Source organism: Cyanistes caeruleus, chromosome 19, assembly GCF_971803275.1.
Source record: "Cyanistes caeruleus chromosome 19, bCyaCae1.hap1.1, whole genome shotgun sequence".
NCBI lineage: Eukaryota > Metazoa > Chordata > Aves > Passeriformes > Paridae > Cyanistes > Cyanistes caeruleus.
In genome coordinates, this window is record NC_141719.1 from 2,196,815 (window position 1) to 2,221,274 (window position 24,460).

Consider the following 24,460-nt stretch of genomic DNA (forward strand, 5'->3'; position numbering starts at 1 on the left):
ACCTAAAAAGAGCCCTGAAAGGCTCCGTGGAAGGTGACATTGAGAAGACAGGTCAGTGCTGCACTGGATGTGTGGCTTATGGAAAAGGCAGAAGAACAGTGTCTTTTATGACATATATTTTATCATATTTTAAAGGAGCTCAGTACAAAAATATTTTCCTCAGCTTCCCTGGCAGAGCACAGATAATTGTATTCTTCCCTCTGTACCCTGAAAAGTACCTGAATTTGTCATTATGCCTGAGTGCATATAAACTTCATCAGGGTTATATTGTTACTACTCTCTCTAAATTGATTTTATTCAATGTGTAGAAATTGTGTGAGGCTCCATAAACTAAACAATTTTGATTTTTTTTGCATTCTTTGGACAATATAAAACAATCACATCAAGAAAAACTGCCTAAAATTTGAATTTGAGAACACAATTCCGTAAAAAGATAATAAAAATAGTCAGAATATTTGAAAGGACAGAAAACCACTGTAACTATTTGTAATGATAGAGGGTGTCACTTGTGTTTAGGACTGTGAAATATACTGGCAAACAGTATGTTGCTCATGTACAGCAAATTTGTAAAGCAGTAAGAATTAGAGGTGAATATCCATATATTACATTTAGGTATTGTAGAACTGTTGCATACCATAGTTATGGATGTTACATTGAAGTGTACACAATACTGCATTTTTTCCTGAAGTAAAATTGGGAATTGAACATATCTTTTGTTCACCTTTACTGCAATAAATTCAAAAATTCCTTCACAATTTTTTTCACAAGGAATATATATGGGTCTATTCTGCTATATAGCTGTGGAAAGCTATATGGCAGAATAACATATAACATAGCAACATAACACAGAGTGACAGTTGTGTCCTCATGGGAACACTGACCAAACACACTTGGCCTTTGAGTAAATAAACATTGAATGATTTGCAGCTAGCTAAAATGTCATCTGATTACTGAGAGGACATAAGGGAGCAAGGAAGGAATTCTTTCTCACAGCCTGACGCATGTGTAAGAAGCTACCTTAGGTCCCAGCCTGACAGCACTGCATAAGAGAGGCTTGCTACATGCCACTGAGAGCAGGACTTAACAGAAAGGCAACAGCAGCTACTCAGAGAAGACCTCAGGGATACTGGTCAGAGCCTCATTGAACCCAACCTCCAGTAGTGCCACATCTGTTACTTCTCTGGGAAACCCACCCCTGTATCTCTCCACATTCATCATAAAATATTTCTGCCTTATATCTATTTGAAATCTGCATTTTTTCAGCTTAAAAATAGTGTTCCTTGCCCTTTAAATTCCTTGCTTTGTCTTTCTTACAAGCCCCCTTTAAGCACTGAAAGGCCTCAAGCAGGTGTCCTTGAACCTTTCTCATCTCCAGGCTGAACAGCCCCAACAACTGGACATGGCATTTATGCTGTGGTTTAGTGAGGGTGGTGGTGTTTGGTCAAAGGTTGGATTCTGTGATCTTGGAAGCCTTTTCCAACCATAAAGATTCTATAATTCCGTGAAGTAGCTCATCTTTTTTTCATAGGAGGTGTGTTCCAGTTCTTAGCCATCCTTTGGAACCACTCCATCTGGTCCAGGACTTGTGATGATAATTTCCTGCATCAAGTGGTAGAGGCAGGGCTGATGGGGAATGTGAAGCTCAAGGTCAGCTTTGACTGCAGTGACCACGAAATGGTGGAGTTAGAGATCCTTGGGGCAGCGAGGAGGGGACACAACAAGCTCACCTGGACTCCAGGGGAGCAGACTTTGGACTTTCCAGGGATAACTCAGGAGGGATGCATCCCAGCAAAGAGGAAGTCAGTCGAAAATGCCAGGAGGTGTGCATGGATGAACAAGGAGCTCCTGGATGAACTCAAATGCAAAAAGAAAGCCTACAGAGGGTGGGAGCAGGAACAGATAGCCTGGGAGGAATAGAGAATTGTTCAAGCAGCCAAGGAGCAAAGAAAATCTAAGGCTGTAATAGAATTAAACTTGGCCAGGGACATCCAAATCAACAAGAAAAGCTTCTGTAGGAATGTTGGTGGCAAAAGGAAGATAGGAAAAATTTGGGCCCTCTCTGGAAGAAATAAGGTTACTTCATTACTGAGATCTAAAGAAAGCTGAAGTACTCAGTGAGGTTTTTGCCTCTGTGTTAACCAGCAAGTGCTCAAGCCACATCATCCAAGTTGCAGAATGCAAAGCCAGGAACTAGGAGAGTGAAGAACCACCCACTGTAGGAGAAGATCAGGTTTGAGACCATTTAAGGAACTTAGAGGTCCATGGGACCTGATGAGATCCATCCACAAGTCCTGAGGGAACTGGCAGAGGAAATGGCTAAGCCTCTATCCATGATACTTAAGAAGTCGTGGCTGTCTGGTGAAGTTGCCACTGTAAAAGGGATTAAACATAACCAGAGGTGTTCAATATCTCTTTAGCCAACAGGAGCAGGGGTTTCAGTGGCATCCTCAGCAAGCTTGCTGATGACACCAAACTACATGGTGCAGGTGCCATGCTGGAAGGAAGGGATGCCACCCAGAGGGACCTGGAGAGGTAAAAGAGATGGGCCCATGTGAACTCAGAAAGTCCAGTATGGTGAAGATTAAAGTCCTGCACATATTACTGGGTAATCCCAAGCACAAGGTACAGGTTGGGTGGAGAATGGAGGAGAAGGACTTTGGGTTGTTACTGGATGAGAAGCCCAGCATGTCCCAGCCATGTGTCCTGGAAGCTGGGTTGATCCCCCAGTGTGGGCAGCAGGGGAGGGAGGGTTTCTTCTGCCTCACTCAGGTGAGACCCACCTGGAACACTGTACTCAGCTCTGAGGCCCCCAAAATAGGAACAACGTGGACCTGATGGAGTTAATCCAGATGATGCTATGAAGATAATTTGAGAGCATCCTCTACTCTGGAGACAGGCTGAGACAGCTGGACATGTTCAGCCTGGTGAAGAGAAGACTCCAAGAAGACCTTCTAGCAACCTTCCAGTGCCTAAAAGGGGTTGGAAGTGAGCTGGAGAGGGACTTTTGACAAGAACAAGAGGGAATGACATCCCACTGACAGGGAGCAGGTTTAAATTGGATATTAGGAAGACATTCTTCCCTAGGAGGGTGCAGAGTTCCTGGTAGTTTGCCCAGAGCAAACTCTGAAAGTGTTCAAGACCAGACTGTATGGAGCTTAGAGCAGCCTGGGATAGTGGAAGGTGTCCCTGGGAAGGGCTGAATTGGTCTCTGTTTTTTCCTGGTTGGTGAATTTGGCAGCGGAAGCACGTAGATGGGAGACAGGCTTTCAGCTGAGTCCGTGGTTTATTTATCTTAGCATAAATGGAAACAAGGATCAACTAAGGACTGCAAGTCCTTTTCTGAGATTGTCTTTTGGATGTCTGAGCTGAACTTTGTGTTGGTGAATGGTTTTCAAATTCTGCAGGAGCAGAAATTTCTGCAGGAATTTAAATGTAGACTCTGTAATGATCCATAATCATTCCCTGTTGAAAGTGGCATGAATAATCAAATGGCATACATTTCTACAAGCCCAAATATTTACCTCAAGGATTTGTTTTATTTATTGTGCAGATTGACACTGCACACACTTGGAAAAAAAGACATAGGAAACAACTGAGGTCCTGTCCTGAACTGGCAATATGGGTACTTTCTGATTAATTAAAACATCACCAAGAAAAGAAAGAAACATCTGTTGTTGAGCTGCACTGATCCACATAGCAGAAATCACAACACCTCTTACAATACTCACCTTAGCAAAAATTCATGCACAGGGTTATAATAACCCTTCTTGGAGAATCTCCCCTTCTTTTGCAATTTCAAGTGTACAGATTGGTATATCTGCACTAATGTATGTATGCTCTTCTTCATATATCAAAAGTGACCTCACATCTCTCTCTGAGACCCACCCCAGTAGTGCAGCTGCACCCCAGCCTCTTATTTCTGTGACAAAATATTTGTCCCTTATACTATCTTGCCCAGTCTGTGACTCTCAGGCACCAGCATTATCACACTATCACAGAGATTGTTCCTCTGCTTTCAGAATCCTACCAGCACATCCGCCAAATTCTTTTCATAATACTTACTTCCCTCTGAGTGGCTTGCCTAATGTATTCCTCTTAGGCATTTCTTGTAGGATTCACACCAACACAAGGGAAAGATAAAAGCTGACATTCCCATTGTACAGCTGGGATAGCTGCAGCACAGACATACCAAGCAATCCATCCCAGGTCGTGCGGTGAGTCGGTGGGAAAGCCAGCAATAGAATCCATAAGTCCTGAATCCAAGTTCTTTAAGTGCTTTGACTAGTCCAGATTCCCTCCTTAACACCCTTGTCACATTATTTATAGGAGATGTATTCATATAGCCACTAAGACATCAAAATTTTCTAATTATATCTAGTCATGTCAAATGACAATTATGCCCTTAGTTCAGTTTGCCAGACAATGCTTAGCCAAAGAGGGTTTGCCAAAATATTTTTGACCGAAGAAAGAGTAGGCATCTGTAGCATCTGCAGGCGAGATCGTATAAAACGTCCCTGCAACACGTCTGCCCTGGCTCCACAGAAAGCTCCAAGGTAAGAGGATGGGGTCTGCAGGCTGGCAGGAAGGGGATGGCAGCCTAATGTGCCACCACATTCCTGCTGCCTCCGGTGCTCCTGCCCAGGAGGGGACTCCATTACAAATCTGTTTTCAAGGCACCTGCATATTTTCACTCTTGATTTCTGTGCAGCAGCAATTTGGGAACTGCTATTTGTGTTTTACATTACTGACCAGCTGCCAGCCCACAAGCCACACATCTGGTGTCACGAGAGGTAAGAAGCTGATTTACTGATTCTTAGGGGCAGAGACAGAGCCTTTTGGATGGGGTGTGTGTATGGCTGGGTGAATGGTCACTGTTTCACTGTATATTCTCAAGTCCATTGTAGTCACAGTATAAGGTGGTGGGGTGCCAAAGGCTGGTAAGTTTTCAAGTGAGTGATTGAATCATGGAATAGTCCAAGTTGTAAGGAATCTCATAAGGTCATCTGGTCCATTCTTTAAGGAGCTGTGTTTGAAGTCTCTGACTGTTCATGGCAGGCCAGAACATCCCAATGGGGACATTATTTGCTTCTGCTAAACTCACCTAACAGAGAGTGATGGGACTGCCTTCCCATTGTTGCTGTTGTATGTGTAATTGAACTAAGACAGTAGGAAAGCTGCAAAATTCAGCATTTTGTCTCAGAATATATAAAGTAATGTGATATTTTGTCCAAAATTTTCCATGGAATCATTAAAGCAGTAAGAGTAGAAAGAGCTGTAATATAAGAAACCAAGCTCTGATTGTCACCTCTGTAAAAGGCAATGCTGCCCTTTGTTCTCTGCTCTGCTTGTTCTCTACCTCACAAGAAATGGGAGATGCAGCCCTCCTCCTCTGGAAGCCGCTACCTTTTCCTCTAGACGCAAAATGTTACATGTTATATATTCTCATTTTAGTACAAATAAACACAAGATTAAATGTTGTGTAAATATCAGCTGCCTAAATGTTGTGTAAATATCAGGTACTTATCTCTGTACAGAAAGAGATATTTAAATATTTTCCTAAGTTGCCCACTTAGGGGTTTGGTTTTGGTTTTTTTCCCCCTTGAGGCAGGGGGAAAAATAAAATATTTCAGGGAAATTAATACAGGCTTTAAAATTCCTTATTTTTAAATACTTCATTTGAGCTTTAAAGCTTTGAACTTTGTTTTTCTCTAAAATCCTCCTAATTTTTAAAAAACAAAGTACTAGGAAAGGAGCTATCTCAGCGTGGTTTGAACAGTATTAATCTTCTTTTAACAGTCATGTTGCAATTTATGTCTGGATTCAAGCTGTTAATAAAATTAGAGAAAATTGTATTATTGATACAATTATAAAAAAGTTTTAAATACTGAAACTGAGCCTTTAAGAAGCTTGAGTTTTCAGTATGCAATTCAGACGGTGGAGTATGAGCATTCTGAGCTTTGTGACAAACTATCCATTGTGAGGAAAGAGCATTATAATAATTCCAAATTAATTTTAAGAGTGCCTAAGCAGTTGAAAGGATTTTTGAGGTTCTTAATTCTACAATACAGTGCCTGAAGAGATGAACTCATGTCTATAGATTATTTAAATGTGATTTCAGTATAAGCCAAATAACCCCCCAATATATAGTGTTGGGATAAATATGACGTTTTTCATAAATCTTGAATTGTACCAATCAATTCAAAAATTTTCTATTCCTTCCAAAAAGCAACAAGCAGTAATAATATTGTTTCTTTTCCACAATTTTTCTTCTCCTAACAAGTGCTAACTTTTTGGCAAATTTGAGCAACCTATCTGCTCTTCCACAGAGTTCTCTGCTGACAAGCCCTCCATAAGGTGCAGCCATGTCTTCGGATTCTGAGATGGCCATCTTTGGGGAGGCCGCTCCTTACCTCCGAAAGTCAGAGAAGGAGAGAATTGCGGCCCAGAACAAACCTTTTGATGCCAAGTCATCTGTCTTTGTGGTTCATGCAAAGGAATCCTTTGTGAAAGGGACAGTCACAAGCAGAGAATCAGGCAAAGTCACTGTCAAGACTGAAGGGGGAGAGGTGAGTCAAAAACAAGGATGAAGGACAACATTTGATCCCCACTCTGGATTCTTAGCTGACATGTGTATCCTTCCTGCACTCTGACAGACCCTGACTGTGAAGGATGACCAGATCTTCTCCATGAACCCTCCCAAGTATGACAAGATCGAGGACATGGCCATGATGACCCACCTCCACGAACCCGCCGTGCTGTACAACCTCAAAGAGCGTTACGCAGCCTGGATGATCTACGTAAGTGGCAGCAGCAGCTTCCTTTGGGCAGCCTCAGCAAGTGCTGGGCCAGGCTCAGGGGAAGCCAACATGCTGTGTCCCTTCCTCACAGACCTACTCGGGTCTCTTCTGCGTCACTGTCAACCCCTACAAGTGGCTGCCGGTGTACAACCCCGAGGTGGTGTTGGCCTACCGAGGCAAGAAGCGCCAGGAGGCTCCTCCACACATCTTCTCCATCTCTGACAACGCCTATCAGTTCATGCTGACTGGTGAGTGCCTCTGATTGCCTCAGAGGCATTGGCCATTGAAATCTCTGAAGGGATTCTCTGTCTCAGCAAAGTGAAGAGACTTTTTCAAAGCTTTCGTGGTTCTGACACACACATCTGTTGTGAGGTTTACTATCTTCATAGCATTGTTTCTACTGTTTTAAATGGAAGACACCTCTGCACTCAGTGACGTGCTTTGGGAGGTTTGCTTGTTTAAGTCAAGCTGACATCAAGCAAAACATTCAGCTTACCATTCAGCTGTGTTTCATTCCTTCTCTGTTGTTTTTTAAGTACTGTATTTCTGTCTCTTCACAGATCGGGAGAACCAGTCCATCCTGATCACGTACGTACACCCCCTGCGCGGGTCCCTGCGGGGCTGCCCGGTGCCAGGGGACCTCCTGCCTGACCACGCACCCTCTGCTTCTCTCTTGGCTTGGGCAGCGGAGAATCCGGTGCTGGGAAGACTGTGAACACAAAGCGTGTCATCCAGTACTTTGCAACAATTGCAGCCAGTGGGGACAAGAAGAAGGAGGAGCAGACATCAGGCAAAATGCAGGTGAGTTAGTGGACAAATGGTGGGAGCAATGCTTTCATCTGTTCCTGTCAGGATGTTTGGAAGGGATAACTAGCAGTAATTATCTCTGAGCAGGGAACGCTTGAGGATCAAATCATCAGCGCCAACCCACTGCTGGAGGCCTTTGGAAACGCCAAGACCGTGAGGAACGACAACTCCTCACGCTTTGTGAGTTGCTTAAGAAAACAATGTCTATAACATAGTAAACAGGACTTTAGGACTTTATGTTAGTTATTTTTTCCATTGTTCAGCCATCATAATTTCAAGAGTAAAACCAACTTTTCTTACTATGCCTTTGCCACTTATTCTAAAGATCATTCTTCAGATTTCAAAACAGAAAAAATTAATTTTATTGTACTTTAAAATGTAATTAAAAATACCAGGTCAAATGGTCTTCTTCCTAGAAAATATTGTAATGTTAAAAAATAAGTCTGTTTATTTTTACTTACATTTCTTGTCATTTTCTGAGAGGCAGACAGAGTTACAGGAAAAAAGGGAATGAGGCTAGGAGAGATGGGAAAGAAGGAAAGAAAGAGGTGGGAATATATATTTTCTAACTGAATAATATATCTGCTGTTTTTCAGATTTAGTTAATCAGAAGTGAAATTGTTTATTAGATCATAATTCAGATTTGAGTAGTGAACTACTTAAATTGCTATTTATGTATCTTTAAGGTAACTTCTGTGTGCAGGATATAGTAAGAATAATTTGTCTAATGAATTTCACACAGTCCTTCACGTTTATACACTCAGCACACATAAAATACAGCTGTGCCACTGCAGATTATTTTCATGGTCAAAAATGAAAAAGACAACTTTATGTTAGTGGAGGAAATACATTTGATTTTAAAAAAATGTCTCTTAAGTAGGAATATTGTGCCCAGTGGAATAAATGGCAATAGTCTTCATTTCAGATATACTTTTTATGTTGTAAATCTTAAAACACTTTTATTCCTTTAAAGGGCAAATTTATCAGAATCCATTTTGGTGCCACAGGAAAACTGGCTTCTGCTGATATTGAAACATGTAAGACACTTTTCTGAGCAGTTCACAATCCATCCAGTCCCCCATCTATCCACACAACATATTTTCGCCCCACCATCAATACTATCTTTCCTGTTTTCTTCCAGTCTTCTCTTTACTTTTTTTTTCCCTCCAGATCTGCTGGAGAAGTCCAGAGTCACTTTCCAGCTCAAAGCGGAAAGGAGCTACCACATCTTTTATCAGATCATGTCCAACAAGAAGCCAGAGCTAATTGGTAGGAAGAATTATTAACTTGGAGGAAGACTGCTGAATTCAGCTCTCATTATTGCTTGACTAAACTAAGCCTACATGACCCATCCTCTTATTTTCAGACATGCTCCTCATCACCACCAACCCATATGACTACCAGTTTGTGAGTCAAGGCGAGATCACTGTCGCCAGCATTAATGACCAGGAGGAGCTGATGGCCACAGACGTAAGTAGCGATTCAGAGTATTGTAACTACTGTCATCTCCCAGGCAAAGCTTTTATTTTACTGTTCCTATTACAGAGTGCCATTGACATCCTGGGTTTCAGTGCTGATGAGAAAACAGCCATCTACAAGCTGACAGGGGCTGTCATGCACTACGGGAACCTGAAGTTCAAGCAGAAACAACGAGAGGAGCAGGCAGAGCCTGATGGCACTGAAGGTACCAGCAAAATCTTTGTCAGACCTGTTAGAAATAGAATAATAGGCAATAATTACATATTTGGAAGATGGAGTAGAAGTGTGTTTAGGTGAGATGGTACATAGCTATGAAACCACCACACTCTTTCTTCAATTACTGCTCATCATTATCTGCATTACCAACTATATGTCCAACTATTATCAAATATATATCCAAAAACCTCTTCTGAGCTAACACTCTGAATTAGCATAACTTGCTCAGTGTGCTTAGACCCACTGAGAAAGAAAAGATATTTTTAAAAAAAAAAAATTGTTTCTGTTTGATAGTTAAAGAAAATAACTGTATTATTATTAGTTATAGAACTTCTACATCATAAATCACTTTTTAGGGCAAAATTACTCATGAATTCCAGGATTAATTTTTAATAAATACATTGTTTCTAGATGTTTCTGTGAAGATTTTTAAAGACACATAGCCTTTAAGTATACTGCTCTGTAAAACATTTAATGCAAAGATGATTTAATTTGAATAATTATTCTCTGAGGTCCAGTAAGCAAAATCTGATCACAAGAACATTAAATATTTGAGCTGTTTTGGAAAGGGTTCATCACTCAAAGTGCTGCATGTCTTGCTAGCCTAAATTTTTCTATCTTCTTATCTTTGTACTTAGTTGCTGACAAGGCTGCCTACCTGATGGGTCTGAACTCAGCAGATCTGCTCAAGGCCCTCTGCTACCCCCGCGTCAAGGTGGGGAATGAATACGTGACCAAGGGCCAAACTGTGCAGCAGGTAACAACAACCAGCTGGTGACTGGGAACCTGACTTGAATCAGGTACTGTTTGCTCTGGATATTGTATTTCTTCTGCTCCAATCTTCTTTGGTTTAGGTGTACAATTCAGTGGGTGCCCTGGCAAAGGCTGTCTATGAGAAGATGTTCCTGTGGATGGTTGTTCGCATCAATGAACAGCTGGACACGAAGCAGCCCAGGCAGTACTTCATTGGTGTCCTGGACATAGCTGGCTTTGAGATCTTTGATGTAAGGATTTCAGGTTTGAGGGTTGTTCTTGAAGGGAAGGATATATCAGAGGACTTGCAATTAACATTCCTCTGTAGGTTTAATATGCTAGTCCTTTGTGATTTTATGCAGAAAAAACCCCAGTCATTTTCTTTTATAGCAGAAAACAAAATCCTCAAAAGCTCCATCAGTACAAGCACAGAGTCATGTTATTTGTGCAGAAGCAGCATATAGAATTTTATATGTTATACTATTACAACTATTTGAGCTTAATGTTAAGAATTAAATAACTCAAATAAATTTATAAAAGAGCTTCTGGAGCAGAACTAGGAGATGCATTGGCAAATATATAATGAGTTAGAGATGTTCAAATTGTTGAAAGAACCAATGAATGCATAGTTATGTGTTTAATCAGAGATATCAAGGGTTTTCAATTTTTAGACAAGAGCATCCACTCACCTTTTTTTGCTGAATAAAATATGCCAAAGTATTTTATTAATTTTAGGAGATTTGCTAAAAAAAATCTGCTACAAAAAAAAACCCCTCATTTTCATTATGTAGATATTTCTGGAGCTGCATATAGGTTCTGTTATGGTGTGGTCCTGACAATACAGCTGTTTTTTAACTGGGGAAATTTATGAAGAGTGGAGGAGATTGATGAAGAAGTGGGCAAATGGATGAGGGTTGGTTGTTGTGTATTTTTTCCACTGAGCAGTTCAACAGCCTGGAGCAGCTGTGCATCAACTTCACCAATGAGAAACTGCAACAGTTCTTCAACCACCACATGTTCGTGCTGGAGCAGGAGGAGTACAAGAAGGAGGGGATTGAATGGACATTCATTGACTTTGGCATGGACCTGGCTGCCTGCATTGAGCTCATTGAGAAGGTGAGATTTTAATTCAAGATGTCTTCCATTTTCAAGAACCCATTGCTTTAAATTTCCCATGGTTAGATTCTTGTATTTGGATTTAATTGTAAAAACACATATTGACCTGTACAATCGCTAATTATGCATTAGAGATGTTACAAAGTCCACAGAAAACTACAGAAGTCATTCCCACACATTCTGTACTTAGAAGGTATCTCCTTTTGCTTGGCTAAAGGATATTAACTTGAAAAACAAAGGGCATTCCGTATATTAAAATGAAAACATTTCCTTAGGGTTCTAGAATAAAGTTACCTGAAAAACACATTTTTTCTGTATAGTTCACAGCAAAGTAAGAACATTGCCTGACCTCTGAGAGGAAGAAATGGAGATACCTTGTAGCTCCATATAGTTTAGAGCACTGATTTTTAATTCAAAAACAAGTAAATATGAAACGGACAGTTCTGTAAAAAATACTTTTAAATATATTCATTGTCCTCGTAAACTTTAACATGGTCTTTGGGATAGAAAACTTTCCTGAATCAAAGCCAAAGTGTAAATCAAGCAGGTTTAAATTCACATTTTAGAAATAAATCTACATGGCAAAGCTTGTTTTTCAGCTTTCTGTCTTTTAGTACATTCCCTTTGAGACCAAGACGTAATCATATATTCTACAGGCATTCTCTCTTGTTTATTGAACTATCTTCCAGCCCATGGGCATCTTCTCCATCCTGGAAGAGGAGTGCATGTTCCCCAAGGCAACTGACACCTCTTTCAAGAACAAGCTCTATGACCAGCACCTGGGCAAGTCCAGCAACTTCCAGAAGCCCAAGCCTGCCAAAGGCAAGGCTGAAGCTCACTTCTCCCTGGTGCACTATGCTGGCACAGTGGACTACAACATCACTGGCTGGCTGGAGAAGAACAAGGACCCTCTGAATGAAACTGTCATTGGGCTGTACCAGAAATCATCTGTGAAGACCCTGGCTTTACTTTTTGCTTCTTATGGTGGAGCAGAAGCAGGTAATTTTTCTAAATTTTCTGTTTCAATATTTGGGATATGTAAAGATGCAGCAAAAAAAAAATATACTGGTTTTTTTTTTTTTTTAAGAGGCCAGTGGTGGTGGTGGTGGTGGCAAGAAGGGAGGCAAGAAGAAGGGTTCTTCTTTCCAGACTGTCTCAGCTCTTTTCCGGGTAAAGTATGGATTAATTTTCTATGAAGTGATATGAACATAGTGTCAAAACTGAGATAAATACACTTAGATTTGAATTTTGGCATTGGTTTTCTAAAGAAGCAATACTAAGTATGAAGCTTTTCATAGTGATTTTCTGTTCAAATTTAGGATTCAGTCTTCATTTGACTCTCTAAATTTCTTACAAAAGTTCACTCACATTTTTTGTGTAAAATATTTTTCAGAATCTGTCATGTAATATAAATATTTATCCCCAAAAGGCTTGTGTTAAAATATTTATAGAGTACTGTTTTACTTCCTCCAAAATAAGGTGAAGAATTTGATTTTTTTTTTATTGAGAACACTTTTTAATAAAAAATATATAGGTTTGATTAAATTTAAACTTTGAATTTTAAAGCTTCTTTCTCCTAAGATTTATTATATTAGTTCCTTGCCATCTATGTACAAAGTATGCACAAGTAATTTCTTTCATCTAAGCTATTATGTATGGCCCCTCAGGAGAACCTCAACAAGCTGATGACCAATCTGCGGAGCACTCACCCCCATTTTGTGCGCTGTATCATCCCCAATGAGACTAAAACACCTGGTAAGCTGCTCAGGCAGGAAGATCCTTGCTCTGATCCATCCATTCCCCTCTGCACTGCAATCTGTGCCATTCATTTGTGCTCTGCATTGCCAGGTGCCATGGAGCACGAGCTGGTGCTGCACCAGCTGCGCTGTAACGGCGTGCTGGAAGGGATCAGGATTTGCAGGAAAGGCTTCCCCAGCAGAGTCCTCTATGCTGACTTCAAACAGAGGTGAGAGCTATGAAATGAAGAGGTAAGTCAGGTGTCCTCACCAACTGCTCTCCATCAGACAGCTGAGTTTGTCATGGTCTCTGAGTATGGAGGGATGAAATTCCAGCTTCCTCAGTCTGATTCTGCTGCAAACACTGCTCATGGTTTCAGTAAATGGAACAATCTTATAAGTGGACATTGTCTTCCTCCTATTTTCTCTGATTCCACAGATACAAGGTGCTTAATGCCAGTGCCATCCCCGAGGGACAGTTCATTGACAGCAAGAAGGCTTCTGAGAAGCTCCTTGGCTCAATTGATGTGGACCACACCCAGTACAAATTTGGACACACCAAGGTACAAATTCCCCCATTCACTACATCCCTGGGCTTTGCTCTACCTGACAGTGATGTGCTGCAACATTCCCTTTCTCAAGGTGTTCTTCAAAGCTGGGCTGCTGGGACTCCTGGAGGAGATGAGGGATGAGAAGCTGGCACAGCTCATCACCCGCACCCAGGCCAGGTGCAGGGGTTTCCTGGCGAGGGTGGAGTACCAGAGAATGGTGGAGCGCAGGTACACCTTTGTCTTCTTCAGTTCAAGTAATTTTGCTCTTGGGAAAGTGTTGATACTTGCCAGACTGAGAGTACTCATTGTACTTTTCAATTGTGCCTCAGGGAGTCCATCTTCTGCATCCAGTACAACATTCGTGCATTCATGAATGTCAAACACTGGCCATGGATGAAGCTGTTCTTCAAGATCAAGCCCTTGCTGAAGAGTGCAGAGTCTGAGAAGGAAATGGCCAACATGAAGGAAGAGTTTGAGAAAACCAAGGAGGAGCTTGCAAAGTCTGAGGCAAAGCGGAAGGAGCTGGAGGAGAAAATGGTGAAACTTGTGCAGGAGAAAAATGACCTGCAGCTCCAAGTACAGGCTGTGAGTAACATTTTCCTATGCTTTTATGAATTAATAAGATCTAACTCTTCTTTCCTAATACAGGTCTCTAAAATTACATACTAAGGTTTCTAAAATACTTTAAGCCAAATACCATGTACCTAAAGGTAAAATTAAGGTCATATTCTTTCTCCACTCAATCTTCCTATTGTGAGCTGGAGTTTAAAAGGTATGAGTTTTTAGTCTTCATACCTACATGTTTCCATATGGGTTCATAAAGCCATATGAGAGACATTACGTGAGACATAAAGCTTTACTGTAGTCACAGCAGTGTATCTAGTGGAGCAGAGACTTGTTTGATTGACCTACTGCTCTTCCTTAACTCAGTTGTCAAAATGAAGAACTGATTACCATTTCTCATAGCAGATCTCACCTCACCTCCCATACCTACTACTCCCAGAAGACACAGATGCCCATTACAACTTACAACATAAGCACCATCTCCATATGTCTGTCTCCAATGTCTTTTTGCCTTCCAAAACCATAAAAAACACTTTGGCATTGCTCTTGAGTTAAAACGTCTGTTTCAAGGAAAGAATCTTATTCTATTGTTCACTAACAGTATTGGCTGAGTATAAAGCTACTAATGGAAGTTTCAAATATTTCCTCAGTGGTAGAGTTAATTACATTTCTCAACACTTCCACATAAATTTGAATTTAGTGTATAATAATATAGAACCACTTTCTAAAGGAGAAAAAGAAAATATTAATTAAATCTAAGTGACTTTCTGATATACTCAAAATAAACAGGGTGAAATGAAATTCAGCTAAACAGAGCTCTATTAATGATGTAAAAGGTCCAACAAGAAAAAAATAAACTAAAAACTTATTCAAGATTCGTAGTTTCTAAGGTAATTAGACATACTTTTTTCCCCAAAAGTAATTGTGAAAATCTTACCAATCATATTGGTTCCTTCACTATTAAATAATATTTTCTGTATTTTCTCACCAGGAAGCTGATGCTTTGGCTGATGCTGAGGAAAGGTGTGACCAGCTCATCAAAACCAAAATACAGCTGGAAGCCAAAGTCAAGGAGGTGACTGAAAGGGCTGAGGAAGAAGAAGAAATTAATGCTGAGCTGACAGCCAAGAAGAGGAAACTGGAGGATGAATGTTCAGAGCTGAAGAAAGATATTGATGACCTTGAGCTAACACTGGCCAAGGTGGAGAAGGAAAAACACGCCACAGAAAACAAGGTACACACATTGGCAGTCACATAAGGGTCAGGACATTACAGAGTCTCAGAGTAAAAGGCAACTTAACAAAAGACATCCTGGCTTTGGAAAATCTTGAGTTGGGGTTCTTTGAACATCCAAGAGATAAATGAAACACAAAACCAGAGAACAGATTTTCTTCCAGATTTTAAAACATGCTTATATTTGTAGGTGAAAAACCTGACTGAGGAGATGGCAGCCCTGGATGAGACCATCGCCAAGCTGACCAAAGAGAAGAAAGCCCTCCAAGAGGCCCATCAGCAGACCCTGGATGATCTGCAGGCAGAGGAGGACAAAGTCAATACTCTGACCAAAGCCAAGATCAAGCTGGAACAGCAAGTGGATGATGTAAGCACACAGACACAGAGCAGGAACAGGACAGGTATGGAGCCTGAGCTGGCTGGTAGAGCACTGAAGGTCTTGTTGTGTTCAGCTGGAAGGGTCCCTGGAGCAAGAGAAGAAACTGCGCATGGACCTGGAGAGAGCAAAGAGGAAACTGGAAGGAGACCTGAAGCTGGCCCAGGACAGCATCATGGATTTGGAGAATGATAAGCAGCAGCTGGATGAGAAACTGAAGAAGTAAGTGTGGCTCTGGGGCTCCTGAGTACTGGGCTGGACCACTTGTCTTCTTCCTTTGAGCTCTAACACGGTTCACTTGGTCCAAAGGAAAGACTTTGAAATCAGCCAGATCCAAAGCAAGATTGAGGATGAACAAGCCTTGGGCATGCAACTTCAGAAGAAAATCAAGGAGCTGCAGGCAAGTCTCTGTTCCTTCCCCTCTCTTGCTCAGGCTCAGCTCAGGCAGGAGGAGGGCACGGGTGTGTGAAGGGTCCCTCCTGTTCTGCAGGCGCGCATTGAGGAGCTGGAGGAGGAAATTGAGGCAGAGCGAACCTCTCGCGCTAAAGCAGAGAAGCATCGGGCTGACCTGTCCAGAGAGCTGGAGGAGATCAGCGAGCGCCTGGAGGAAGCAGGAGGGGCCACAGCAGCTCAGGTGGAGATGAACAAGAAGCGTGAGGCAGAGTTCCAGAAGATGCGGCGGGACCTGGAAGAGGCCACGCTGCAGCACGAAGCCACGGCTGCCGCCCTGCGCAAGAAGCACGCGGACAGCACCGCTGAGCTGGGGGAGCAGATCGACAACCTGCAACGTGTGAAGCAGAAGCTGGAGAAGGAGAAGAGTGAGATGAAGATGGAGATTGATGACTTGGCCAGCAACATGGAATCTGTCTCCAAAGCCAAGGTTTGGAAAAATATGAAAACAACATGAAAATAAATAACGTTGAAATATATCCTTTAAAATAATGACCAGTTCAACTTCTAACTCCCTGTCTCTTTAGGGAACTTATTTCTAACCTTCTAACTCTAAGGAGCAGACAATAACTTTCAAGTCTGTTCACGTTTTTCTGGCTAGAATCCTACTGTTTAGAACAAGAAGGCATCTAGATATAAATCTCCTTTCATTCTTTGTGATCTCCACAGGCCAACCTGGAGAAGATGTGCCGCACACTGGAAGATCAGCTCAGTGAGCTTAAGACCAAGGAAGAAGAACATCAGCGCATGATCAATGACCTCAATACTCAAAGAGCTCGTCTGCAGACAGAAGCAGGTGAGTGAGACTCTCATATGTTTTGGCATGTCTCCTAAACCATTTGTTTAGATCATAAATGACAATTAGATTGTATTATTTGTGTGCTTCCCCAGGTGAATATTCACGCCAGGTAGATGAGAAAGATGCTCTGATTTCTCAACTGTCAAGAGGCAAACAGGCTTTCACTCAACAGATTGAGGAACTCAAGAGGCATCTAGAGGAAGAAATTAAGGTTATTCTTATTTTCTTACCACTGGCCCCTGAGAACACTTGTAGCTTCTCACTGCCTTGCAAGGACAGGATCAGTTTAGCACAAGCCATCCTAGGGGAAGGCTTTTTTTATGCTACAAGTTTGATTAATGGATTTTGTCCTCCAGGCTTACATCTATCCTTCATTGCAAACACTCTTCCAGCAGTCATGTTTGTAGTGTGAAATAATTCATTGGAAGAGATTTCCTGGGATATTACCATTCCTTGACCCTTCCCCACTCTCTGTCTAGGCCAAGAATGCCCTGGCCCACGCCCTGCAGTCCGCTCGCCACGACTGTGACTTGCTCCGGGAACAATATGAGGAGGAGCAGGAGGCCAAGGGGGAGCTGCAGAGAGCCCTGTCCAAGGCCAACAGCGAGGTGGCTCAGTGGAGAACCAAATACGAGACAGACGCCATTCAGCGCACGGAGGAGCTCGAGGAGGCCAAGTACGTGGGGAAGCAGGATGAAAAATGATGGGAGAAGATGGAAACTGGTCAAAGGAAATTGGAGATGAAGGCAACAATATACTGTCTTTGTTAAAAAAAGAGAGCTAGGGAGGGAGAGAAAAAGTGTAGATTGAAAGGGAAAACAGGCTTTAGAAATGCTAAGACAAGCGTAATCCTCCACAGGTGACTGGACACAGCAAAGAATAGATCCTTTTCTATGTGAGAAAAGTGCTTGGCTCAAAACCCTCAATGTGACAAACTGCCCTCTTATGAGGTTGTAGAACTGACTCCTTTCCAAGCTGTAACGTGGCACTGTGCTTCTATCCTCCCAGGAAGAAGCTGGCCCAGCGTCTGCAGGATGCAGAGGAACATGTTGAGGCTGTCAACGCCAAATGTGCCTCCCTGGAAAAGACAAAGCAGAGGCTGCAGAATGAAGTGGAGGACCTGATGATTGATGTGGAGAGATCCAATGCTGCCTGTGCTGCTCTGGATAAGAAGCAGAAGAACTTTGACAAGGTCTTTTGGCCTCCAGCACCAGCACTCCTGGCCAGAGCATGCCCCTGTGGTGGCCACAGCCCGACTCACACCCCGTTTCTCTTCAGATCCTGGCAGAATGGAAGCAGAAGTATGAGGAAACACAGGCTGAGCTGGAGGCCTCGCAGAAGGAGTCGCGCTCTCTGAGCACGGAGCTGTTCAAGATGAAGAATGCCTATGAGGAGTCCTTGGACCACCTGGAAACAATGAAGCGGGAGAACAAGAACTTGCAGCGTAAGTCCCTGGCCCTCTGCTCCCCTCACTGGCCTTTCTCAAAAACTCCTCCATCTGCCACACTTAAGGGCTCTGGGATTTCAGGTTAAGAACATGCCTGGCCCCTTGGTGCAATAGAGCCTTTTTCCATTCAGCTCTCTGCCTGACCATGCTGCTTTTCACCCTTCCTTGCAGAGGAGATTTCCGACCTCACCGAGCAGATTGCGGAGCAAGGAAAGGCAATTCATGAGCTGGAGAAAGTGAAGAAGCAGATTGAGCAGGAAAAATCTGAAATCCAGGCTGCTCTGGAGGAAGCTGAGGTACATGACCATAATCACTGGAATCTGCAGTAAATAAATGAGGAAATAGGGCTGAAAAGGCTTGGATTCTCCTCTGTACTGCCTGGGGAGTGCAGACAGCTGAGATTTCTGGAAATATTTTTGATTTTATCAATGTTTGCATCCACTCTTCCAGGCCTCCCTGGAACATGAGGAGGGGAAGATCCTGCGCCTGCAGCTTGAGCTCAACCAAGTGAAGTCTGAGATTGACAGGAAGATAGCAGAGAAAGATGAGGAGATTGACCAGATGAAGAGGAACCACCTCAGAATTGTGGACTCCATGCAGAGCACTCTGGATGCTGAGATCAGGAGCAGGAATGAAGCCCTGAGGCTGAAGAAGAAGATGGAGGGAGACCTGAATGAGATGGAGATCCAGCTGAGCCATGCCAACCGTGTGGCTGCAGAGGCACAGAAGAACCTGAGAAATACACAGGGAGTGCTCAAGGTACGTTACACTAAAAATAAGAGCTTATGGGTTTACTTTGTCCAATACTAGCTTTGCTGCAGTCCTCTTGATACATTCCAGTCCCTCAATAACTCTCATTAATTTAAGAGTCCTGAACTGCATGCAATACTCAGTTTGAGGCCACACAAAAACTTAATAAACAAGAATTCAGCTCCAGCTCTGCCTAGGCTTTCATAATCATATCCCCTCACATCCTGGCAGCATCTCCATAGTCTTCTGAGGACATTTGGTACTTGTTCTACCTCCTTTGCATTTCCATCTTACACTTCAGTTTGTCCTGGAGGTCCTTGCTCAGCTATGCTGATCTCCTGCCTCTCTTGTCTGATTGCTTACACATGTGAATTGAGAGCTCTTGTGCACTAGAAAAAACATTCTGATCTCTTTTTATTTCTTTATTCTTGAGGAGAGATTCTCAAGGGGGTTCCATCCAAAAATTCCTTGAACATCTCTAAGTCCACTCTCCTAAAATTAAGGGACTTGGCCTTACTCTTCAGCTGTCCCAGATGCCCATGAATCAATCTCCTAGTGGCTTTTCTAATGCATTGTGCATTAAGTGACAATAAGTCCACATGAAAATTTATACTTATATATATTATAATGCCATCATAACTATAGGACTGGTGGCTATTGTGCTACAGTGCTATGTCATCTTATAATTTCTCTTTATTCTATTAAAGGACACCCAGATACACTTGGATGATGCTCTCAGGACACAGGATGACCTGAAGGAGCAGGTGGCCATGGTGGAGCGCAGAGCAAACCTGCTGCAGGCTGAAATTGAGGAGCTCCGGGCAGCCCTGGAGCAGACGGAGAGGTCGAGGAAAGTGGCTGAGCAGGAGCTTCTGGATGCAAGTGAGAGAGTTCAGCTCCTCCACACCCAGGTTAGATTCAAAATCTCATGGGCCTTTTTCTTCCTTTGCAGATTTTATTCTGTGTAAATTCCTAAATCAACTCCTGTAATAAAATACTTTATCGGAACCAGAATTATTGCACTGGTAGAAAGAAATGGATTATGGCAAAATGAGTACGACTGCATTAGCAATCAGAAGAGCGGCTTCAAAGTACAATAATTCTCTGCTATCTAGCTGTGTATGACCTGACAAGATATGTCAGGAAGATGCTGAAGTGAATTTCTTAAAAAAATTGTTCCCTTTTGGGAATAACTGCACAAAACGGTACTATTCAACAGAACACCAGCCTGATCAACACCAAGAAGAAGCTGGAAACGGACATTGCCCAGATCCAGAGTGAAATGGAGGATACCATCCAGGAAGCCCGCAATGCTGAGGAGAAGGCCAAGAAGGCCATCACAGATGTGAGTTGGGCACTCCTGGCATTGCCAATGATGAATGTAGTCTCCTCCAGATATGTCCAGCCCCAAAATGGCTTTGACCCTTTGCTCTGATCAGGCGGCCATGATGGCAGAAGAGCTGAAGAAGGAGCAGGACACCAGTGCCCACCTGGAGAGGATGAAGAAGAACCTGGACCAGACAGTGAAGGACCTGCAGCTTCGTCTGGATGAGGCTGAGCAGCTGGCACTGAAGGGAGGGAAGAAGCAGATCCAGAAGCTGGAGGCCAGGGTGTGTAGGGCTGGGGTTGTGCCTGAGTGAGCGTGTCCTTGCAGAGACATTGTCAGGGAAGCTGCAGGGATGGGTTTGTCCTTGCAGGTGCGGGAGCTGGAAGGGGAGGTTGATGCTGAGCAGAAGCGCAGCGCTGAAGCCGTGAAGGGCGTGCGCAAGTACGAGCGGAGAGTGAAGGAACTGACCTACCAGGTAAGGCAGGAGGGCTCCTTGGGCTGATGCACCCTTATTTGATCAAACAAAAGATGTTCTCATAGACTCCAGGGATAAATGCTATATTGTGGTGTGCAGAAAGCAATAATTTACTCTTCCCACTTTGCCAACACTCTAGTCTGAGGAAGACAGGAAGAATATTCTCAGGCTGCAGGATCTGGTGGACAAGCTACAAATGAAAGTGAAATCCTACAAGAGACAAGCTGAAGAAGCTGTGAGTATTGCTTGGGGAAATAAAAAAGCATTTCTTCCTGTGGGTGTCACACACGTGTCCCAGAGAGGAATATCAGAAATTTTGAAAATCATCAGCTGAGGAGGGGGATTTTGTAATCCTGGTATACCCACACCCCCACATCCCCTACCCGGCACCTGAGCACCAAACAAGTGGGGGAATAAGTACAGAAATGACAAATCAAAGGGGTGACACAGTCCTGGTGAAGCTTGTCCCAGTAGGGTCCTGAAAAGGGGAGGATGAGGAGCTCTGTGTGAGGCTGGTGTGTGAGCACTGGTGGGAGGGAGATGGAGAGTTGCAGCCCCATAAGGCTGACTTGCAGCAGGAGTGAAACCCTTGTCCTGTGCTCCTGAGCCCTGACTCCCTTTCCCCACACAGGAGGAGCTGTCCAATGTGAACCTCTCCAAGTTCCGCAAGATCCAGCACGAGCTGGAGGAAGCCGAGGAGCGGGCTGACATTGCAGAGTCACAGGTCAACAAGCTCCGAGCCAAGAGCCGGGAGATTCATGGCAAAAAAATAGGAGAGGAAGAGTGAGGATGTCACAAGGCAGCAAAGTGACCTGAGGGCTGCACAAAATGTGAACCCTCTGTCACTTCCTTCTTCAAGTGTTCATAACCATGTTGATATGTAGAGAATAAAGACCTTAGATTTCTTCGCATTCACAACAGAATCAGTAATTTTGGTCATTACAATCCTGCAGTTACATAAATTTGGGGTATTTTCAAATTAAATATTTATTTCACTTCAACACTTGCATAACAGTAGAGGTTTACTTATCCCATCTTTAGTACTTCTCCACTGTGTGTTGTTCCACTAATTTCCATACTTAGAGAGAATGAGGTCGATGGCAAGACAAGCATGTTTTCTGTCCTGGTATAAAAAAGTTTTTGCCTTGTGAGTCATGTTTCTACATGGGTACAATACTCAGAGGTTCTCATTGATGTTCCCATTATCACTTGGGCAAGTGGTATTTAGAGGTAAATTGCCCCAAGGGAAAACATCTGTAGTTCCAAAAGCATCTGTATGTCTCTGAGACCTTATGGAGGAACTTAGGCAAGAACTGATGTGCTGCCTTAGAAGAAGGCAAGTGAAGGCCAGTAACTCTAGAGAGTGGCTTGTTACTGAAAAAATGTAAAGGTCATACAGCCTTGTTAATAACTTTATGATTATAGTGTTAACAATCAGTTTCAAAGGAAAACAATTTATTATTTGGATAAGAGGATATTGGAGTGCCTTACTTCCTCTGCAAGGCAGAATAGCCAATATTAATACAAGATATTCCTGTTGTAAATGAAATTTGACTTAATGTACAGCTTGGTAGAAGTGTGAACAAGAGGATAAACCCCAAGCAGTGTAACATGTAGAGCCACCAGAAAAAGCTGGGAACAGCTGCACTACTGTATAGTGTTTCCAGTACTGAAATATATGAGCTTTTGTGCTAAGGAAGAATTAAGAGTAATATACAAATACAAAAAGCTAAAAAAGATGGTTTTCATCCTGCAAAATAAGTCTTCAAGTGGATATAATACTGGGAACATTACAACTTGAAAGAAATCATAAAATCTAACACCTTACAGAGGTAAAAATCCATAGATAATAATGACAAACTGTGTCCTACCTGTCTGACTCTTGTAGCACTGGACAAGTGGAATGTAGATACCAACTGTGTTTGGGCTGGACAGAGAAGAGACAAGACATCTACACAAGGTGCACTGGTCTGAAGTCCTAAACAAATAGCAGGCTGTTTCCTGCAAGGCAAGAAGCAGTCCTTAAAATAGGGAACCACCATATATATATATATAAAAAATAATAGTACTGGACCCAGGCACATCACATAACAGCCATGGGAAGATTCTGCATGCAGATACCCTTTTACTATTGTAAGGGAAACTTGGCTCCATCACACTACAGGAACATTTGTGGGTTCCTCAAGGTTGCTGGCTAGGTCTACACCTCTTTATTTACAGGGAGTGCTTCACAGGAGCTGTGAAACTACTGGGGAATGGAGTTGTAGGAAAGGAGATGGTGAGAAAACAGAGGGAAGGAAACCCTTTGCACTGACCACAATCAGTGTGTTTGCAGCAACAGTGCTCAGGATTGGGAGGAGGTCCTCCTCCTCCCAAACACACTGAGGTTTACACCCAAGGAATCCTCCTATGTTACAGCTAAATATGGAAGTAGTTTTCTAGGCAGCAGTGAAATATATTTAAGGAAAAGATGACACCCTGTGTTGACTCTTGTGTCACTGTAAGTGATGCTCTTCAGAGACATCATCTCTATGTGTGAAGCTGTGAAAACTTCATCAGTGCCAGTGATATCTGAGCAACAAAGAAGGGAAATTACTCCTTTTCCCTTCCCACAATATTCTCCTAAGATATAGGTGGTATTCTTTCTTTCCAGACAAATCCTTACCTGCCACACCTTGAAAGAAAGAGGAGAATTTTGTTTGTTCTAAGGAACATATATCTTTAAACAAACAAACCCACAAACAACCCCAAAAACGTAATTCAAAAATCTGTGTATTGCAACTGTGGCTTAGTAAAAACATGGAGAAGTATTTCCAGCTCCACCTGTACCTCTTTAAACCTGATGACAGACTAGTAAATTCCACAGCAACTTTGGGGACCGTATTTCAATGCCAAAACTCCCTGTTCCCTTTGGAAAATATTACAATCACCCTCCAAAATGAAAAAGCTGCTCTGGCTGTGGAAGAATCAGGATGCACTGGAAGCACCTGAAACTGTTGGGGCTCCTCTCTCACCTGTAAGAAATTATGGCCTGAGGGTTTGTTCCTAAATGCTCAACTGATGAAAGGTAACATTGCAAGTTCCTGAAGAGACAACACCTGGGGCCAGAATTCCAACTGCACAGGTGGGAGAGGGAGAGAAATCACACACCTGGCACTGTGCTGACCTGGCCTTGCCATTGGCCATCCTGGAAAGCATGGCTGGAGACTTTTTGGAATCAGAGGGGCATATTAAAGGGGTGAGTAAGGAAAACCAATTTCTCCTCACTTCTGATTTGCTGCTTTGCCTGGAGGACAGGAGTCATTTTGCATCAACACACTATTTCTGGAGTCAGGCTGCTTGTGATCTGAAATGTGCTGATGCACAGGTAACTGATCTTGAAGGAGCATGGGCCCATAACTGGCTGAAAGAAACAACTCTCAGAGAAGGTTTAAAATAGATGCAGCTGATGAGCTCCACTAGAGCTGCTGCCCCATGTGGCCTGTGGAGTTCTCTGACCTTCAACAGCTTGGGCATGGACAACTGTGTCTCCTGGGCACAAAAGCATCAGCATTTTAAGTGGCATGAAGACATTATGTGTGGGT

General features: G+C 42.8%; 1 protein-coding gene and 1 long non-coding RNA gene across 2 annotated transcripts; one reads left to right on the plus strand and one right to left on the minus strand.

Annotated features, from left to right (window-relative positions):
• Window positions 1-2,899: 2,899 nt before the first annotated feature.
• LOC111937210 (myosin heavy chain, skeletal muscle, adult-like) lies at window positions 2,900-21,796 on the plus strand. Its single transcript, XM_086857376.1, has 39 exons — window positions 2,900-4,790; window positions 6,327-6,566; window positions 6,654-6,797; window positions 6,889-7,045; window positions 7,358-7,385; window positions 7,484-7,598; window positions 7,692-7,784; window positions 8,578-8,641; window positions 8,775-8,873; window positions 8,971-9,074; window positions 9,150-9,288; window positions 9,938-10,056; window positions 10,154-10,303; window positions 10,998-11,168; window positions 11,858-12,167; window positions 12,256-12,338; window positions 12,836-12,923; window positions 13,017-13,134; window positions 13,344-13,467; window positions 13,547-13,683; window positions 13,785-14,040; window positions 15,011-15,253; window positions 15,443-15,619; window positions 15,705-15,850; window positions 15,938-16,028; window positions 16,119-16,508; window positions 16,748-16,874; window positions 16,970-17,088; window positions 17,357-17,553; window positions 17,886-18,069; window positions 18,156-18,321; window positions 18,496-18,620; window positions 18,775-19,083; window positions 19,782-19,985; window positions 20,294-20,419; window positions 20,514-20,684; window positions 20,772-20,876; window positions 21,016-21,111; window positions 21,508-21,796. Exons 2-39 carry the CDS (start codon window positions 6,363-6,365, stop codon window positions 21,661-21,663), a joined length of 5,835 nt encoding a protein of 1,944 aa, XP_086713502.1. The 5' UTR covers window positions 2,900-4,790; window positions 6,327-6,362; the 3' UTR covers window positions 21,664-21,796.
• LOC147649785 (uncharacterized) lies at window positions 12,661-23,865 on the minus strand. The gene is made up of 3 exons (XR_015278042.1): window positions 23,706-23,865; window positions 22,748-22,877; window positions 12,661-13,894 (listed from the first exon to the last, which is right to left on the minus strand). It is a non-coding gene; the product is annotated as an uncharacterized LOC147649785 (long non-coding RNA).
• Between the last annotated feature and the right edge of the window lie 595 nt (window positions 23,866-24,460).